The sequence below is a fragment of the Leptosomus discolor genome, chromosome 4 (assembly GCF_034619465.1).
Source record: "Leptosomus discolor isolate bLepDis1 chromosome 4, bLepDis1.hap2, whole genome shotgun sequence".
Classification (NCBI taxonomy): domain Eukaryota; kingdom Metazoa; phylum Chordata; class Aves; order Leptosomiformes; family Leptosomidae; genus Leptosomus; species Leptosomus discolor.
In genome coordinates this window covers 10966605-10988120 of record NC_141394.1, presented here as the reverse complement: position 1 = coordinate 10988120, position 21516 = coordinate 10966605, and the positions used below count along the sequence as shown (strand labels likewise).

The 21516-nt window shown below is 42.3% G+C and overlaps 1 protein-coding gene across 5 annotated transcripts in view; it reads right to left on the bottom strand.

The window, feature by feature from the left end:
• Window positions 1-21516, bottom strand: part of RUFY3 (RUN and FYVE domain containing 3) — a 54176-nt gene that overhangs the window by 17413 nt on the left and 15247 nt on the right. For 3 of the 5 annotated variants that reach the window (XM_086463687.1, XM_086463688.1, XM_086463690.1), the window contains exons 2-6: window positions 6021-6194; window positions 4585-4702; window positions 2730-2831; window positions 1601-1724; window positions 863-924 (exon numbers count right to left, since the gene is read on the bottom strand). In XM_086463687.1, coding sequence (XP_086319813.1) covers window positions 863-924; window positions 1601-1724; window positions 2730-2831; window positions 4585-4702; window positions 6021-6194 — 580 coding nt within the window. Of the gene's footprint in view, window positions 1-862; window positions 925-1600; window positions 1725-2729; window positions 2832-4584; window positions 4703-6020; window positions 6195-14843; window positions 14901-21516 lie in introns of all 5 variants that reach the window. The other 2 variants (XM_086463686.1, XM_086463689.1) reach the window with 1 other exon arrangement.

Here is a 21516-nt window from a genome sequence, read left to right as displayed (position 1 = left end):
CATTCGGGCATTTTGTGACACACAGACCAGAGTGATTAAGGCAAGCAACATTTCAAAGCGTACAACAGCATTCCAAAGAAAAAAACCTGGTTCTGCACTACATTTATGTCGGACAAGAGTCATCTCGCCAAAATCCGTTCAAGGAAAACTGTCAATGAGTGCAGGTTTTGCATGCCCTTCCAGCAGGAAATCCTAACTAAAAAAAAAGTTCTACACATGAAACTATAGCTGAAATAGATGCCATCAAAACACCTGAACTGGAGCGATAATTATTAAGTAGACATCTGAAATCAAACTAAGCAGGACGTCCTGAGCAGGAAGAAGTACTCTTGAAGAACCTCAGAAACCCACAACACCTGATCTGTACCTCAGTGTGCCCACGCTGTGTTTTTCAACCACTTGCTCAGCATGTTGCACAGCTCCATTTGCGTATATTGGCACAAATAGTTGAGGGTATTATTACAGTTATCATTCTTTTTCTATTTTTTTTTTCCTAAGGATGTTAGGGTGCCATAAATCAACTACTATCCTGCTAGGCATACCACTGGTGAAGGCTACTTGGCTGCTTACCGAAAAGGCTTTAAAGAATGGCAGACCTAACTCAGCAGAGGGTCACTTTTAAAATAATTTTATCTTCCATTGCCAGTTAAGGAAGAACACACAAAGTTTCTGGAGACTTTCCTTTTCCCCTGCCCCCTCCCAATATTTCCAGTATCATATTTATATATTATGGTTTATCATAGAAGAGCAATTCAGCCTAAGTAGCTTTTTAATTAAAAATGTAACAGCTAGCAGAGCAACCCAGAATACCTGAATACAAGTTACCAAGAGATAGAAGCAGGGCAACGGTGCGTGTACCTACCCTTCACTGCCTTTTGTGCTGTTCCCATCTTTCAAATACATTGAGAAATCAATAACTCCAACCTAGAAAAGAAAAATTTGCATTTTACATTAAACACTTTTTCTAGGACTAAACACTAAACTATGAAAGTTTAGAGTCACTCAGAACATCAGTACACATTTCATTATAGCAAGGGTTCATTATAGCAGTAATCTATCCCAAATGAATGAAAACATGGTGTATTTCAAGCAAAAATCTATGGGGATAAGCAGCAAGCTGGCAAGCAAGTCTTAGGACATAAGGACAGGTCATTAGCATCACCATATCTGTATACAGACTGCTTATGCAAGCTGGAACATAAGTGCATACAGGCTCATTTTCTTCTGTGTAACAGCCACAATGATCTCATCACACAGCGTGAGTGAACTAACAGTTCTGTCCGTTTCTCCCCTCATTTTGGCTAAGTCCTTCCCCCTGTTTTCGTCTCCCGTTTCATTTACTGCATTTCACTGCCAGGGACCTGCATGTAGACTGTAGCAAAGCACAACAGCAAAGAGAAAACCCAAATCCTGAGTGTCTGATCTCAGCACCACCAGCTAACTGAAGACCACAATCACAGGAACAAGCTTATCTCAGTCTTCTGTTACATACAGTTACAAACTTGCATCTCAGTTGATGAAAGTCCTCTATAATGACAATGGAAATTTAATCTTCCAATTTAAATGAGCAGAAAAAAAGCATTAACTGAATAGTCAGTACCTGTGAGTCCAGGTCTTCTCCTTTCATGCAGAAGTTTGCATCGATGACATTCAAACCTACTAAGAGGCCAGCAATGATCGCACCTTCTTCTTCCATCATCAGTGCATTGGGCTCATAAAATTCACTGCAGGAAGCACAGCAAGAGAACACAAGCCTTGCACCTTTAAAAGTCAACTAAAATGATGTCAACTAGCACGGCATCCCTGTTCTTTCATACGACAACATGACACAAGCTCAGCCTTAAAACCCCAGGTAGCAGCACCCCATGGTCCACACAGCCTCAACCCGTGACAATGCCCTCCTGCTCTGACCCAACAAACCTCTCTTAGCGCAGGAAGCCTTTAGCTGAGGCAAAGGCCATTCAATAAGCAGGAGATCGGGTCCGTCACTGTTGAAAGGTAACGGAAATTAAGCACGATTCTTGAGTAATGGTACAGCACGCTGAAGATTTAGGACTGGGGCTTAATATCAGAGCTTTTTAAGCAGCATACTTCTACTACGCTATTATATGCTGTTATTAACACAAGCCACTGCCATGTTTTCAGCGGACAATACCAAGTTCTCCTTTCTAACCCCAAGTCATATTATGGATTTACATGGACAGCCGACAAAAACTTATCTGTTTGAGTCAAGAAACATCAATGGATTTATTAAATCCTACTGCTTTACACAGACATAGCAGTTCGAATCCACGGACTTTCAATTAAACCACAACATTATTGCTGTTTTATGAGTGAGAAGCAGAGACAGAGAGAAGTGAAATGACTTGTTCCAAGTCAGATGGTAATGAAGTGACCGGGTCAGAAATAATTCCAGGCCCAAGATTTTGCAGAGAGAGAATGCTGTATCCGGTCTGCACAGATATTTCACCCAAATCATCTCTTTGGAACCAAAATTTGTGTTTATCCTAATAGCTATTTGAGACAAAGTGGAGAAATAACAGCTTCTGAATTAAGAAAGAATACTAAGGATTTTTAATCCCTCAGACAAAGTTCTGCATTTCACAAGTATTACCATTTCTCAAAAAAATAATACACATACTTTACCATTTGAGTGTAAAAGACTATAAAGATCTTACAAAAGGGCAGAAGTGAATTTAACCTAATCCGAGAGCGAGCTCAGGGCTCACCTGAGAAGATCCTTTCTGTTAATCAAGGCTTTCATGTATTCTGAAAGTTTCTTCTGCATTAGAGCCAGGCGAAGCCAAGCTCTTCCTCTACCCACAGGTGTCCTACAAAGGCCAGAAACAAAACAGTTACAGACGTACCGCAATGCATGCTCACACACAGCTCCAATAATCCTGTTCTATCTAAAGTTTCTGCATCTCAAAGATAAAGCTGGCACTGACAAAAACAGGGAAATACAAGGTATTTAAGTGCAAATAGTTACAGACAAGTTTATCTAAGCAATCACTGCTTCTCTCATAACTAATTATGTATTTGTTGCTAGACTAAAAACATTGCCCTGACTTTACCCCTGCTGCATGCTACTACACAGAGATCAGCTGCTCCAACACATCACCTTCTAACTCAAAGTCAGTTTTGCACAAGGCCAGTCAGAATAACAAGTGTATGCTTCAGCTCAGCACAGATGCCCAAGCACCACTCCTTCAGGTAGGTGTTAAGTTGGCTGAGAATCCACAAAGACAACTGAAAACACAAATTCAGCACCGTTCTCTTCAACTATTTTGTTCATTAGTGCACTCCCAGAACGCAGTGGGCGATAGTCACTGCCCTTCCCGCTCTGTTTCTCCTGGCAATGTGAAGCACGCAGCTTTAAGAAATACGGTAACTGATGTGCTGCGTCACAGCTCTGGCTCATCTACCCCTGGCACGCCTGCCAGGAGCCAGTACCAGATGCTCCAAAGGAAGGGGTAAACCCCCCGTGTTGAGCAGGACTCTGATTAGAAGGAAATGCCTTTTCCATCTCCAGCACGCAGTCAGCTGTCCTTCACCAAACAGCACTATTTTCTAACCTTAACTGGTACAAGCAGCAACTGCCCATGAGAGTCCTCCTCATTGCCCCCCATTCCTGACCTCACTAACACGCGACATGACGTTTCCCAAGGGTTAGCATAAACGCAAGGTTTAGAAACTTATTCTAAAGCTGTTCTTTATTTCAATTTATTTAATGTCTCAATATTCTTTTGCAACAGGAAAAGGTAACAGGAGCTCTGGGACAACACTGCTGGCACTCCACGCTGGTCCTGTAAGGTGTTCCAGGAGGAGTCCTGCACAGATCTCCATAAAAGCACTTGTCTATATGTACCTCACTAAACACTAACCCGAAAGAAACTGTTACTGAATCTATTAATCTCCTCTTTCAGCAAAGAAGATTTAATCCTTAGTCCTGCTGCTCATACAAAAGCTTCCTCACATCTTTTTTTATTCCCCAAGCCGAAAGCCTCTTACCATTTCTTTTTAGCATGGAATAAGCAAACCTGAATGTGATGTCTGAAATGACTATGAAATTTTTAAAAGTAACATACCCTAAAGTGTTAGGGTTTTTTTTTTTCCCCCTCCCCTCTTTCATGTAAGCTAGTATATTCTCCAACTTGGAGACTGAGCTTCCCCTTCACCCAAACTTTACAAGTTTACCTGAATGTATTTAAAAGAGAAATTACCTCTATCAGCCTCAAAACTATTTGACCTGTAGTCACCTTCCTTCCAATTTGCTTCCTCTTCAATCTGACTTCAGAAATAGTCAGTAAAGGCTGTTCCCATTCCTGAGACACAGCATCACTCCCTTAGTGCTAGTAATAAATGCACCATGGCCCGTAAGACCCCATGAGCTTAACACAGAAAGAACACATCCTATCCTCTTCTTCTGCAGATCCTTGATTAAGAGAGTAATGATCCATTTTTATCAGGAGAAGGTGATAGATGTATACCTGAAGGTTATGTTTGCCCTTCCTTCTCTTCTTCAGGATCCTTCTTACAATAAAAAACATATTATGTCCTTGTGCAGTAAAAGACTGTACTTACTTCAGCCCTGGGAGATCCTTAACACTTGCAGTAATCTCTGCAGCCTCAGGAACAAGTTTTTCTACTAGTTCTAGAGGTCCCCAAAATGACTTGTTTTGCCCAAGAAAAGTCTTTTTGGCTAGAAAAGAAAAAGATATAACATGAGCCTGTTAGGCCCGTGCTGACTAAACACATTCTCAAACATGGTCAGAAGTGAAAGAACAGTAGACAAAAACTGCCAGAAAAATTCTTCTGGGACTGCTCCTGGGCAAGGACCAAAGATGACTTTTTATGCCCGAGTGTAGCAATTACCAGTATCATTCAAATAAGGCAACAGAGCTCAAGGCAGATGTCAGAAAATATTCCATACATTCCCAGTATGCCAGAACAACAACATCCAGTGATAACCAGCAGCGTAGATTCACTACTAGAGATCAAAACTTCTACTAGGATGCTGTCACTGTCCCCAGGTTACACTTGATGGGTACACAGTAACTTTCTCTCGCTGACCATTCATCTGTCACAAGGAAAAGGTCCGCACCACTTTGAAGCCGCTTCTTCTCCATACCTACTAGGGGCTTCTCTGTGCATCCTTTCCTCCCCCAGAAAACCTTTCTACTGACCCCTAGGTACTAAAGCTGGAAATTAATTTTCTTCTTCCATAGTTCTTAGTGCTACTTCACAGCAGCAGTGAGAAGACCAAGAACTCTATTAACTTTGAACTTACAACCAGCAGTAGGGACACCGGTAAATGGAAAAACTAAGAGGTGGAACAATATGAACACTTCTTCCTTGCATTCCTGTGCCCAACCAGCACAGGAATCACTTCTTCCACATGTAATGCTGAACACAACTACTAAAGAAGCACCGCAGGACACACGTATGGGTGCCGAGAGGGCATTTAATACCCTCTGCTTTTCATCTCAAGCTACTATCAGTGAAGGGCAGCCCATCAACAAAAGCAGTCTGGTACTCGGCAATTTTAGCTGTGAGCCCTTATTACACAGTTAAATATATGCTCTGCTTGCCATTTTAGAAAGCAGCTTACAAGATGTTAGCTGCACAAAGCCAAAATCATCAATATTGACAGAACTATTGAGAAAGGACCTCTGCGTTGCAGTTCCTCTTCCAGTAAGATGACGTTTGCATTCCTAAAGCACGAGGAAGTGCAGGAAAAAAGGGAGTCACGAGTTTAGTGAGGAGCTCATTTTAGTACTGATCACTTAGTTACACTCGAGTCATCTGAAAAGCTGGTTTTGAAATGGCAAGCACCTGCAGCGCTACACCTTCAGCAGCTCTTTTCGCCTGCCTATGGCCTGCCAAGTCAACCGTGACCCCGCTCAGCCTCTCTTCAGTCTACTGTAGATGACAAAACTAGATTTTTAAAACAAGATTGCTCTTTCTCCCTCCCACGCTATGACAAACAGCCTGGGAGGACTGCTCTCAAGCAAGGTTACCTTTCAGGCCATGTTTAAGGCAATGTTCCATCACAACAAAGAACTGCTGAAGAGGTGCATAGTCGGAGTCCAGCGTCCTTCCCAGATTAAGTGCCGATTCAATCAACCCCTTGATACTCAGTTTCGCCATGTTCATCAGGTTCATGCGTTCATTAGCCATGAGATAATTAGGATCTATAAAAAAAAAAAAAGGAAGAAAAATTCTGTTGAGTAACAAAAGCTCCTTTTAATACAGTAAGATATCCCATCTCCCTCTCTTTTTGTTCCTCAGCTTTGAAGACATTTTTAGGGGCAGTGACAGTTCCATGTGGGGTACTCTCTTCAGGGTTTTGCTGAGAAAAACCAAAATTAACTAGCATTTTATAGCTGGAGCCACAATGACATGGGATAGGCGACATTAAGGGTGCCTCAATACTTAACCACAAAAGCTTTAAATTTTCAAGAAGGAGAAGTGTGAAGGCAGCTATTAACATTGTGCTTTACATCTTGACAAGGCATTACTGAATGTCACAGCTACCACCTTTTCCAACTCAAATTCCAACTCCAAATTGCTATGTCCAGCAACTACACACTGGTAAGAATTCTCCACTTGTGATCTGTTCTTCTATCTAAAGATGACCATGAATCTGCTCATATTTAATCCAGCAATGTGTCTCTATCCAGTCTTGCATCTTTCCTTGTGATTTTTTTTTTTAACTTGGATGTGACAGGGAGCCAATTCCCACCTATTTCTCTTCATTTAATCAACACTACTGGTTTTCACCATCGACACTAAGGAGCTGATCTTCACAGCTCCTCTGACAGCTCACTCTAAGTCCCAACACGCACAGATCTCCCAAGACTATGTTCTTCCTCTATCGTATTACCAATATTCAGACCTTTATACTTAGTAGTTGCTTCTCATTGCGTGAAACAAATACAGACACCCGTTTTCCAACCCACCCCCTGCCTGCAGGCCTCCTGCTCCCCAGTCAGGATCACGTGCCCGTGCCAACATCTATGCTGTCACAAAGCGCCCCTCCTCCCAAACACCACCAGTGCATTTCCAACGCCTCAAGAAACAAACTCGTTTACAACAGCACTGATCCGTAACTAGCGAGAAATTGTCCTACGTCCACTACAAAGGGCGCTTAAGCTTTAGGCCTGGAGACACACAGTTATAGAGAGAAATTCTGGCCACTAAAATGATGTTGCATCAGTTGCAAGTTTTCTGTTTGTATCTGTTCCACCTGCGATCTCACATCCAACTCTTGAACTACAGTTTTTGGTGCAAGCAGTTTCATCCTTGTAAGGCACATTTATTCTAGGGCTGCTGTAAACAGTCACAGACCCTTGAACCAATTTGCCACCTTCACAAGTGAATTTACTACACCAAGCAGCAGAGACATAACCAGAGGCCATCTAAGACGTATCGAAGCACAGGGTGCACATTTTATCTGCCATACTGACAAAGCACGCTTGCTTTTAGCGAACAAGTAAAGGAAATAAATATCTGAGATTGAAAACCTTCAATTGGAACAAAAGGAGATGTATTTCTATTTAACATGCAGGGGAACATGTAGCTGAGTTTGATAAAAATAGCCATAAAATTATCTAGAAATCTCAGTAGTGAAGAAGGGCTGTTTCTGCCAGCTCTGTGGAGTACCAGCACCCAGACCCACCCAGCAACGGTTGCCACCGTCAGGGTGTCCTCAAACTCTTTTTGACTGTTTGAAGGCTCTATCTCTTCAACACAGACAGCTGAGATAAGTTGCTACGTCTCTCCTTAGAACATCTCTCACCATGAAGGAGGAGGGGAAGATGCAACCGTCATCCTCAGTGAATCCAGTCTCTAAATGAAGCCTTGCAGAAGTCTGGGGTTGTACTCAGCAGGTTTGCCACTGAGTAAACACCAAATGTCTACTAGGCAGGTGGACTGGAGCTGTGTGGATTGTTAACCGTTCTCATCCTCTTGTGAGTACAACTGTGAAAAATGACTTCTTGCAATTTAAAATGCAAGAACTCAGCCAAAAGAGGCCAAGGGGTATACTCGTCTGAGACTACTGCAGTCTCCTACAGGAGTTGTCCTGACGATGCACGTCATCATCCTGCTTCACCATGACGCCGATACTGACAAGTTGCTCACACAAACCCCCTTGTCATCTCAAAACATACTGCCACTGCAACGAGGCACTTGTCAGCACCCACCAGGCAAAAAGAGAGCAAGGAGCAAAACTATATAGATCCATAGAATCATGAAAAATCACACCGTTCCCACTTCCAATCTTCGCTATCTGCTGCAGGTCGAAAAGCACTGTAGGCCCAGCAGCCTGCAGCCCATAGGAGTAATATTTGATTTCAGTAACCTATGGCTGAATCCAAATCAGGCAAGAAGAAGAGCAACTACTACTGTGTGATTGAGACTCCTTACGGCAGACAGGAGACACTGAAAGGCACCTCAGGGCTGGGAGACAAAAAGCACCTACTGGAAACACAAATATCCCCAATGACAGAACCTGAGAAATTATGAAAGGGAATCAAAAGAGAACATTTGTGAAACCTGGGCACAAAGGTGGATTTGCTGAACCTGTCTCTGAAGCACACCACAGGCAGGTTCCCACAGCTCCAAAGCTAGGTGGCACCCAGGCTGGTGAGGTCTCGTCATTGCTGCTTAGTTTTGGGTGGTCTGTCTGCCAGAGGACAGGCTGGTTTTGCTGGGGATGCTGTGGACGACTCAAAGAAATACTCAGACCTAGCACTGTGGCAACAGCATTACCAACACACGATGGTTAAAGCTGAGGGCTGTGAAAAAACCCACAGTATAGGGAGAGTGATGGGTCAGGGCAGCTGCCACCATTCAAACCTGATACTATGGCTGCGCTCGCTTAAGCCTCTCCAAAAGCAGGTCAGGACAAGGCCTCTCTCATCCCCTTTCTTCTCCGGGATGATGCAGTAGCAGAAGTCTCCTTCTCTAAATTTGACTGGAACCATCCTGGCAGGGACCACACCAAGCGGCTCAAGGAGGGAAGATGTCTGATGGAGATGGGGAGCGAGCAGACGGCGCTACGCAATGCCAGCTGGAACAGCCATCAATTGACAGCCACGAGTCTAGCTGCGCTCTGAGCCACATCTGCCTCCACAGACAAATGCCTTCTTGTTTGGTGAAGTGGCAAACAAGTCCAGTTGTTCCTGTGTCTCCACCCAATCTCCTACTGCTCAGGGACAAAGTGATCCACACCCCCTGAGAGTTTTGTTTTTCTAACTGCGCATTCTTCAAGCACTGATTGTCTTGGCTCACATCTTATAAAAAAGGCTGAGATTACGCACTGACAATTTATTTTCACTGTTTAGAAAACTTCAAAGTACTCACTTAGGAATGCAGTTCTCATAGCAGCATTGGACTGTAGAAAGATGTAATTTAGTGAGTGATTTTTATTGCTTGTGCAGAACTACTATTTTAAGCCGACAGATTTGGCATGCACATTGAGCAGATTACCTGTTTTGTGATTTGCAACATAGCTAACAGCCACCATTACTAGGAATGCAGCCTCAGGAAAACAAGTGAGACATAATATTACACACAGTGGCAAAAACTAATTTTTGTGCATGCAATTAAAAAAACCTTCTGTACTTTTTATTCTGTGTACTGCTGCATAAAACTAGTGAACACCACCTCTGCCAGCATCCATCACAGTTGCCCTTTAAGACTACCTGAACATCACCACAGAATTTGCTTCTACCGCAGACAACTACTGTCACAAAGTTGTGCTTTGCTTCGGTACCATGATTCAAAATTCACTCAGAACAAGGTTATCTGGTAAAAAAACATCAACCTGCTCCCTCAGTACTTCTGGAAGCACAACTCCATCTACACTATCTCCCTGCTTCTGAGCAAGACAGATAAAGCGGCAGAAATCTCTAGTAAATTTGAATTATCTGAGGCAGCTTTTATAGCTACCCTCAAAGTATGTTGCTGTAGTAAAAGAAACAAATAGACTTTTAAAAACAATTTAAATACATTTTGAAGTCTGGGTTGAACGCGCTGATTTGCCTGGCCAGGCTTTGAGGAGAAACTCCTACGGATACACGTGCTGTGCGCACCGATCTCATTCGTGAGACCAGGCCCTTTTGAAAAGCTGAGTGCTTGCCTCCTGAACATATCTAAAAAGTTTTAAGACTTGACTGAAACAGTGTTAATAACCACAGCTTCTTTTTCTTCTTTCCTATCGGGGGAACAGCAAGATATAGGAAGATACAGAGACGTCCTTTCCTCTCTAACCAAGACATTTCCTTGCCAGCCAAGGTCCCACATGCCCCAACCAACAAAGCCCTGCCGCAGTGCAGAGCCATCCTGCGCCCGCCGCCCGAGCGGCTCATCGATCCCATCGGGAGTAGGGCAGGCATCCAAAGGGACTCTGCTTAGGTGGCAAATCAATTGCTAATGCAAAATTAAAGAAAGCGTACAGGACAACTACACGGACAATGTTACTTTGGCCACCATTATTAGCTACTTTGAGCTACGGTGGAGTCCAAGGACACTGTTCAGAATTAGGGTCCTACTCCATTATATACTCACAGGAAACCATACACGTTTCTTAAGAGTATCGAGAGCAGCTGCCTTGCGCAGACCTAGACTGAGGTCAAGGGGATGCTTTTTGAGGCAAGGCACATGGTTTCCCACAAGTCCGAGAAGTCTGTGACTGCTGTGTATCAACTGGGGTCAATACTACCCCAACTAAAAAAGAACATAAACAAACAAGAACAGAGAGGGGTGTGAAACCTGTTCAAGACAAATAGGTTTTCTACACTTTTAAGAGCTAATGAACATCTGAGCTGATGAAAGCACTCAGGAAAAAAGAAAAAGCAGGGCTAAGCTTTCATTTAAGACTGAAATGTTCAGTCACAGACTAAAGAACTGAAAAATGTTTTCATCACATTAACTAATTAAAGGTTTCTGCTTCATTAGTCTGTTGTGAATGATGGTGCTCTGCATATGCAGCTTATCTAAGATTCTCATCTTGCAAACCGATTAACTGTTACATAGTACGAAACTGGATAAAAACCCCCCAAGATTTATTCCAAAAATTAAATCCTAAGTAATTCATACCATTGTTACATGCACTGCACCACAGACACCTGAAAAACTAAAGAGCAGGGTAAGCAAGCAAAGAAAACTTTTACACAGTAAGAAGACTATCTGTCTGGCTTAAGGTCAACACAGACACTTTCTGCTTTGACAAGTCTGACCCTGATGAGATTCTCAGTTTGAGTCAGTATCTTCTCCAATTTTCCCCTTCTGCCTCTAACTGCAAAAACTCTACCTGTGTTTTACTATACGTGCCATGTTGTAAACCTTAAAAAGTAAAATCATGGCCCTTAAACTTTGTCTTTCAATGTGGTTTGGATTTCAGCTGAAGTAATCTCAAATTCTGAAGACAATTTAAATACAGTAGCTCCTACAGAATAGACGTGTTTTCTAACCAGCAGCCTTGCACATGGGATGTAAGCGGTCATGACCCAACTGGACTTGCATCCCACCAGAATGACAGGGTAAAAAAATTAGCTCATCTGACTGCTTCCTTAAAATACTGAACTACCAGGTTTCTAAAGAGGTAGAACTGTGTCACAATCATTCACATGGTAACAGCATGAAAAGCAAAGGGTTCCTGAGAAGCTTCTATGAAGGTGTTCTCAAAAGCATCCAAGAATCTCAGGAATCCTGCAATTTGTTTAAAAGGTAAAATATGTACCCAAGAACCTAAAAGTAAAAGAAAAAGTCGATGCAATACCAGACCTCAAAGTGTTCAGCTTCCACTGTGGTCTAAGTACTTCTCACCTGGTGATCTGAATAAATTTTATCGCTTGTCATATTGAATTACCCTAAAAGAATTAAGAAGAAACTAAAATAAAGCTGGAACTTTGATCAAATGCAGGGAGTCATGAAACCCTGCAGATGTGAACAAATCTGCTCAAAGTAATGCCAACAACTAGTATTTCAGCAAGGTTCTCCATTTACTGAATCCATCTTAAACAAGTAGTACAAACTTAAAGCAATCCGAAATTTTGAAAGGCTGCTTCTGTGTGTGGAAGAGAAATGGCATCTCGCAAACAGTTCATACCGCATCCAGACTAACTGAGGTAAGTTAATGGTAAAACACCTGCTTTTGAAACGAACCAGGCAGCTACCTCCAGAGCTCTGAGTTACAGCGAAGCAAATTCACATTAGGAAAGACATTAGTTCCAGCTGCTCGGACTATGAAATCCTGAACATGTGTAGAGTTTCAAATAAATGTGGAAAGCAAACCCCTAGATAAATTAAGGACTTCCATCAGCTAAACCCAAGCTCAACATCATTAGGTATTTTTAAAACTACTTCTATTTTCTGACATTCCCTTCCACTCCAACACCCCACCTGCCTTCCAGCAACGCAAGCCCCTGACTACCATCTCAAGGGTGAGGCGATACACGTTTTGCGCGTCATGCAAACACCCTCTTGAAGGTAAGCAGTGACGAAAATAAAAATGACATGACTATTCACCAGTGAACAGCAGAAGCATGTTCGTTTCTACAGAAATAGGTTTTATTCTACTAATTTTTTGCTTCTATATTCAAAATTCAACCCGTCTACTCTGCAGGACTGTGGATAAACTGGAAAGCAGCTGGACTAACGCCACCTTACAAAAAAAATGAAAGTAGATTTCCTAGGAGAAGAAACATTTTCACAGAGAGTTTAAAAGGTGGCTTCATTTGTTCTTGCTATTATGTCCTTAGTGTTGACTTTCGAGGGGGAAAGCAGACTCCACGTCAAGCACCCATCAGACTCTGATCGACCTCCGAGGAGGACAGTTTCCCGCATGTACCAGGCATGTAAGAGTTTAAAAAAAACAGAACAGGGCAGTGGTCGTGGGGAAACACAGATACAAGCATCAACCGACAAGACACACATTTCAAAATAAAGTAAATGCAAAAAATCCGTACAATGTTTTACAGGGAAAAAAAGCCTCAAATCCTTTTTTTCACCTTAAAGGCTACCTTGGCAATGCCCTCGGCGGGAGCTGCTGTGCAAGCAGAACTAGTTGTTGTGCCAGGAGAGAGCACATCTCCCATGGCTGACGCCTGCTGTGTTTACAGGGCCACCAGGCAGAAGCCCGAGCACGTATCCAAGCACAGAAATTAAGAAAGCCACCATCCATGGAAGACAACCAGCAAGAGATCGGTGTAGTTAATGCATCAAAACTAGTTTTTGCGCACAACACACCCTCTTTAGGAAGGTTAATACTATCTGAGTTTCCAAAGACAAGTAAAAATAAATTTTGCTATGTCATGGTTGATTTGGCTTTTTTCTTCTGCCAGAACCATGCTCAGTACTATTTGCACTGGAAGGTTTCTCCTAAGGGAGTCCCAAACCGAGCTGCATTACTTTGCCATCCTTAACTATCAGTTATTATTCTAGTAATCTTTGCAACTACCTATTTTAAGACAGATGTATCCTTCACGGTCTTGCTCATGCTTTACCCTCTCTTTGTAACCCTGAGTCCATAACATAAACCCGCTTCACTGAATTTCACCATTTTGCTTTACCAAGTTTCAAGCTTAAACTGCTTATCTGTGCTATAAAGAAACAAACATAGCTTCTGGTTAACAGCCGACCAGTGAGAATTAGCCCAAAACTGAATTAAAACACTGGGAAGAAAACAGCCACCATGGGATCTGCAACGCCTTCGAAAACACTCAGTGCATGAACTGGCAAAGAGAGCTGAAGCGCATCTGCTGGGATTATCAGTATGAGAACAACAGGAGTAACGCTCATAAGTCTTCCAGGTATCAAGCTTGACCTTCTAATTTGAGATTGCCATTTTAAAAGAATTTGACCTGTATAGATAAATACCCCAGCCATCCTTCTACACTGAAATCTGTATCTTCCTAATGACGAGCACTTAAACTTCTCAGCCACCAAAGGAAAGCTCCCTTCTTACTCCCTTGCCTCCAAAGTGAGTACAAGCCTTTCTCGTGTACAAACACTTTCATCTCAAGCATGAACAGTTGTATTTAGTCATCAGATCACAAATTTACTTGGGCGCATGCTGATTTGGGGATTCAGCTATTTCACGCTCATGCCATTTTGAGAATCAAGTAAAAAGGACTATTACAAAAATTTCTCATTCGGTACTTCACAAGTTTTAATCAAAATTTGCAATACAAGTTTTAGAGTCACTCTTGCAGTCTCAAGTTGATAAACAGAAATACTTCAGAAAATCTGAGGCTCTGGGGTGATTTCTAAATTATTTGTTAAAATTTAGTTTCCAAATACAGCTGCAACATTTTAAGTTGTGTTTATATCAGGCTCAGGAAAATAAATGCCTCAGAAAGCCTTTAACATAAGTAAACTAGTTCACTTTGTCTGCCACCACTTGAATTCAGAATACCCCAAAATCTTTGAAACATTTTTTTAAGCAACATGGTACGTACATATTTTCAAAGAAAGGATCAGCAAGAATTTAGGAACAAAACTGATCACATGGAACCCATGAAGGGACTGACAAAATTTAGAAGAAAAGCCTTCACAATATCCATTTTAAATGTAAATTAACACAATTGCAAGAGCAATACATACACTCAAGTGATCAAAGACATTTTCTTTAACACACTGAGAGCAGAAACCCTGTGCAACTAGTACAGCATGTTCTGGCTGCGAACCTCGTTCAACCAGACAAACACGTTCACAAAGGCACAGCTATTGGCACTGAAAAGGAAAACTGTATTTTGCAGTCCGGCTCAAAATAATAAGGCAAAAGCCAATTATTAGCGGAAATAATAGCTGAAAGATGTTGGTGTGGCACGCACCTTCTGTATCATCACCACGCAATTGCTCCACCACATCTGTCAAATCCTCCCAAGAGTCTTTGCAAACAGCAAAAAGAAAGGAAAAGAAAGAAAATGTCATGCAAGCCATGATCTAAAGGAAAGATTCAAAATCAAGGTATCAGAAAAGGATAACTGAAAGGGAGATTTGCATAATACAAGACTTAATTCACAGGGGCAAGAGATTTGCAAGTCAAAAGGGTTTATTAGTCTGCACAAAGCAATACAGCAAAGCATTTTTTTCCTTGAGAGTCAAATTAAGGTAGGCTTCAATAAAGCTTTAGAAGCTTTGGTTCTTTCTGCAGTACGACAAGCAACGTTTTTGTAAAGTACATCCTAAAAAGAAAAGCAAGAAAAGCATTATTTTGTTTGTAAGATCAAAGCACTAAACTTTCATTATTTATGCAACATCAGCATTTGCTTCAATTTCCTCCTACCCATCCCAAAAAAGAACCCCCTAACAGGGAAACACAGCCACACGTGAAAACCAAGCACGTTTCAGGAAAAAGACATACTGAGGACGTTTTAAGTAAGGTTAAACAGAGCTTTAACTCCGTTACAGCCGTCACTCCAAATGACAAATCCTGCAGAGCTGATCCAGCTGAGCCTAGAGCAGGTCACAGGTTTTACGCCGTCATTCTGATGATGAGTTCACTAAGGAAAACACCTCCAGCTCCTCAGAGGTGGCCTACAGATGGCTGACAGGCAGGAGGAGGAGGTAGGTACCCTGGGAGAGGAGCAGGCAGGACAAGAAAAACTTGTTTCAGCATGCCCACTAATTCTCTGGTTTCAAACCCAGAAAACAAAGGCAGATGAAGGCCCGGAGGGTCTGAACCCTGCGGAATTTTCAGCTCCCTACTTACGTGCCCGCTCTCCCAGTGCTAATTTGCAATCGGTTGAACGTCCGAAGCACGAGAAAGGCTCTGTTCCCCTTTATGGGCCAAAGTCCTGAGCAAAGTACATGCACTAGGACCTCCTCCCTCCCACGGAAAAGCTATTGCCAGCCTCCTCCTGCCCTCGGAGCCAGCGCTGGCCAGCAAACAGCATATTCACAGGCAGTGCTCTTAAAGAAAAAAAAAAAATAGCCTAAACACCAGTACGACTAACAATTCAACTGATCCCCAAAAGCTTCCTACGCTGCAATACCACTGACCAACAGTCTTCTCATCCTTCGACACTGTTTTGTTCACGTAGCTGATGTTTAGCTATCAGTTTTCTTCATAAACCAGAAGTTCCCTTCTTCCTCTACGGCTAAGCATTGCTGCAATAGTGAGAACGGCAGAAAACCACCGTTCTTTGGGTCCTGCCCATGGACCCAGGTCGAAATGATCAACTGCTTTCGATTCCGCAGGGATTTCTCCCCTCCTTGTCAGGGGTGGAGAGGGAGGGAGGGACCATGAGCACCATCAGCCTCACCTACCTCTGCTTCCTAGGAGCAACAGGGAGTTTCACTTGAGAAATTCCCTGCTATGGCCAGAACAGAGCCCTGGTGATCTTCCCCTGCCACCAGCATCCCCCACTTGCTACACTTACAGCTTTTGGTCTTTTATCACAGGTGTTACAGCTTTTTGCAGGTTCAGGAGACTTTCTGTAGCTCCACAGCACAGTGGTGGACTGACATATCTCTGAAACTTTCCTGGACCCTACTGCACTCTTACCTTGGAGTGCTACAAACTGGACTCTGTGACTCATGGGTCACTTCCACCTCTTTCCCTTTTTTTTTTTAATTTTTATTTTTTTAGGAATTAAAATGCAGATGATGGTGTGGTTGAGAAATTCAGTACTGGTAGAAAATGCTTTGCGTAAAAACAGGACATAAACAAGCTAAGAGGGCTGCTATTTTCTAGCTGTATGTCTAGCCTTTCTGAAAATGAATCAGATGAGAACCTGGCTGCACATGCAATGAGTTATTCAACAGCAGCTGCCATCCCATGCAAAGATTAGAACCAGATTCTGACCATCCCAGAATCCCTGCCTGCACACTGATATTGAAGCCAGGCATCATCACCGAATGGTGTTTTATCTGATACCGAGGGTTTGGGTTTCTTCCTTAATCTAAAGTGTAAACAGTAAAGAACACCTCATAACCAAAAGAAGATTTATCATTAGCTTGGTAACAGGGATGGAGATAATTGCCAGGCTTCACTTTTTCACATGACCTTTCTCACTTCAAAACTCCTCCCTGCGTGCACCATGTAGCCTCCAATTATTTCTGCTCTAAGCCTCTTTCTTTGCTCAGCTTCACATCCCAAAACCACCCAAGACCTCCAGTCTACTATGACAGCAGTTAACAAGAGGTAGTGAGGCTTATACAGAGAAGAACAGGTTCTGCTTTCTCATCACTTCAATTTATTTTTTTTCCTAAATCAACATAGGAAATCACTTAACTGTATTAAGTCAGCACAGCCCAAGCAGCCCAGTACCCCACCTCATGCAACACCTGAGCGACGTTTCACAGGAACCTCACATGGCTGTGCTGGCTCAGCTGGACGATCACTACCTGCTTCACAGTAAAGGATTAAGGCATTTCTTAAGGGTTTTTTTTTTTAACCCTTCACAAATGACTCATGTAAAGCTTACAAACATCCAGTGGAGTCACAAATATTTTCTGCTATTAAAGCCCTACAGGCAATAATCCTATCCTCTTTCTAGTGGGAAATGCTTGCAAGAATTGCATGAATTTATGTTGGCACAAAGACACTATGGGATTTGTACAGATTTAGAGGCAAAAGCACACATTTAATTAGCACTTGCATATTTTCATTCATTTCTTCATGCATCTAACTGCGGTTTGCTGTACAGTTTTCCTAATTGTTGACAATTTCCACCAAACAACAGCAGGGGGAGAAAACCTTAACACACGCACAGACAAAAAATAAATCATGAAGACCTTCAACTCCATAGTTTCCATGCTCCTTATCATGGTACGTCTAAGACAATACTTTTGATTATTATGGAAAAATATTCAAGTCTGTAACTGATGTGTACCAAGTTTAGAAAACAGGATGACCATGACTTTTAAGTCTTCGTAAAATTATTACCTCATTCCAACTAGATTCCCAGGAAGATTAGTATTATGGAATTGAATATCCCACTGGAATAAATACCCAGGCAAGCTCTTTACAAAGGAACAGGAGTACTCATTATCACTGATATATTAATCATGAAAATTCCATCTGTTATTCTAACAACAAAGTTTTTTGAAGTTACTCTCTTCTCTGCTTCGCAGATGCAGCAGCAGCGTCCTCAACAAGGACAGTGTCCTCAGCCCGGCAGCAGCATGGCATTCAGTCTGGGCTGATTTACCCAGTTCAGCACTGGGACAAGAAACCCTGTACAGCCCCAGTCAAGTGACTCCAACTGCTGCGGAGCAGTACAAGTTTAGACGTTCTTACTACCAAATCGAATGGCAAATAAGGTTTACCAAGGCATTTTATCCCTTGCTAAGAATTTAAGGAAAAAATAATACAATACCTTCACAATGAGCAGGGATACTAATGTATATGACGACGCAGCTTCTGAGTATTATGACTTTGTTGAGGTGATTAATGGTGAACGATTACATACAGTAAGAAAACAAACAAAAACTTTCCCTGTATCTTCCTGTATTTGCTCATATCTGAATTTCTGGTTTAGCATTTCTCACAGACATACACAATATCTAACAGTTACACTGAAATTTGGAACAACTCGTGCAGGAGTAAGGGATACTGGCAGATTATTTTCCCATGCAAATAAAAGCTTTTAAAAATAAACCCTGGGAGAAGGTACCAGCATAAAAATTATTTCATGCTGCTATTAAACAGAAAGAGTGCTTCAGGTTTGGTTTGTCGAGGTTTTTTTGTTTTGTGGTTTTGTTTGTTTGTTTGTTTTAAAGATTGAAATTATTAGCCTAGAATAGGGTAAGGAATAGAAAGCTTTATGAATATTCCAAACTACCACCGTAACTCTCCAACTCTCACCCAGCTGTGCACTGCAACACACCGCTCCTACACCTCCTGGCAGCCCCCAACACGGCTGGAAACAAGTCCAAAGGGAATGCTGGCAAGCAGTGAGCTGCCACACTGCTACCCAGTGCTGGGAACATGTGCTACGTGCCAAAACTGAGTACATGAAGGGGAAGTCAAGACTGTGGCCTCTCACACTGTGGGCAGGACGGGGATAACACCAGCATCCCATTCCACATTATGGGGTTTTCCAACAGGCGTCTCATGCGCAGAAACCAGTAAAGGTTCCCAAATATACAGCAGAAGTTTCCCTGTGATATTTAAATCAAAGTAAACAAGCACCAAACATGTGCCCTTCAGTAATTGCCGAGAAGTCCCCACAGTCTGGAGCTGCACAAACCCCTACATATTCCCTTCAAACTGCTGATACAGAACGTAGTCAGTAAGAAATAACGTGCAATGATCATTATCGCCTCCAACACCGCCTCTCAGCCTATACCAGGACACCACCTGCAAGCAGACCTCCACGATGTGCAGCACACCTAGCAGCAGAACTGCAGGATCCCCAATACGCACAGCTTCCTAGGCCAGCCAGTTTCTGTCCATGTCCTCTCTACTTTTGATTAGTAAATACCTCAGGAGTGCAACTAGGAGGACAAAATGCTCCACATTTTTTCACATGTAAAGACAGATGCTCAGAACAAAGCAATGAATCCACATACCCTTTTTGCAGTTTCCAAGCACAACAGGAGAATCAAGTTCTTCCAAAGACAGACTAAATAGGTTAGGATTTTTTTGTTTTCTTTTTAAGTACAGAAGTTCTTAACAAATTCACAAGGAGAAGCTGAGAAGTCAGTGAAATAACCCAAAAAAAACCCAGCACCAATTTTGGGAAGTGAAAACTGAGCCTGATACAAAAAGTTCTCAGTAACAGTGACCTGTCAGTTAAGCTGCTTTAGCTGCTACGAAAGGCTCAGTACAAAACCTAACAGATTTGTGCAGGCAGAGAAAACATTAACTCTGTTGAAGAATTATAAGCAAACAAAACTGCAACAAGACCAGGGTCCCCATGTTCTGTTTACTGATAAGGAAAGGGGTTTGTTTTTAAGCTTGCCCACAACAGCAATGGAGATAAATACTAAACAAGTCGGCCCACAATAGACAACCTCCTGCTTGGTAATTTGCCATGATTGAAAAAAGTTCTGAGGAAAGAAGAAAAAAAAAAACAACCGACCTTTAAAATAAGACCTCCTAAAGTGCTGACAAGTTCGTTAGGAGGAAACAACAAATGCAGGAATCGGGGCGATGATCAAGTGAACCGAATAACCAAACTGCCAACAAAAATGCCAAGTATCAAGGGTGACATTCTCCTCATCCCCCTTTTTCACTCAGCATCTTTCTTATATCCAAGCCCCAATATTCAAAGCACTCCAGAAACTCTTTCTTCTTCAACAAGACCACTCCAACGTGCCTCCTTACCATGCCGGAATCAGTGCCAGGAGTTACAGCAGCACTTCCCACATTCACTCAAAGTCACTTTACATTTTAACAAGTGAAATTCTGCAGCGACCACCAGCATAACCATAACTGACAGGCTCCCTGTCAGGTATGCCTCATTAGATCCTAAAGAGAAAAAGCACTGTCCGTGTTCTAGAGAGGGATGCAAATGGAAGAAAGGCTGACATGTGTGCTCTTTGGAAGGTTAGTTATAGGATTATTTATCTGATTTTAACTTTTAGCCCACTGCTCTAACTACTTGCTGTTCTTTTTTGGGGCAAAGTATCACATAACATAAGGAAAAGTTGGAAGAGGTTACTGAGAAATACTGAATATGCCTGAGAAATTGCATTCATGTCATTTTTTTTCATTAAGGCTAGCACAGTCTCCTTCACTGTACAGACCAATATTACCTTTATCATGAAACAGAAACCTACAGTCACTGTATTGTATTTATTTAAATTGCATTGTCTCGTATTTGTTGCCTTAGCTGTGATAAATAATACTTTTAATAAGAAATAACTAAAGTGGTCAAGAAAGAAAATTAAGTAGATGCCATTAATATAATCAGAAGTACATGATTATTTTTTTCAGATTAGATTTGCAAATCAGGTGGATCACGAAGCATTGACAAAGGAAAGGGGCCAGCAAAGACAGTTTTAGCATCATGTTCAAACACCTTGCAATCCAAAACTGGAGGAAGCAACCAGACCACCTGCAGGCTAGAATGCCAGGACTTACAAAGTAGCTTAAGAAAAAACCTTTTTTAAAACCTACTACATAAAAAACCCATCTCTAAATATATCTGTATGCAGAGAGGGGCTTCCATAAAGAAGAAAAATGTCCATTCATTTCAGCCTGCAACTTCTGGCTAGGAAACCTGTTTTCAAAACAGGAAGGCTGGAGTCACGGACACTAAAAACATTTAACACACACGGATTCCCCCGTGCAAGCGCTGCCACGCCAACGCTGCCCACCCGCAAGTCCCAGCTCTACTTCCAGAGCAGGAGCACACAGAGCGCTCCGGTGCTGCTGGTGCCACGGCAGCCTCCGCTCCGCTCTGCCGCCTACAGCTGTACTTTGCTGACACCGCTGACCTTGCCGCTCTCCGTCCCCTGCAGATCATAGTTAATTTTATCTGTTTCCTCATATATATTCCACGTCATGCACGTCGACTCAGTCCTTGCGCTGCTATCTGCACCTGCCTTCTT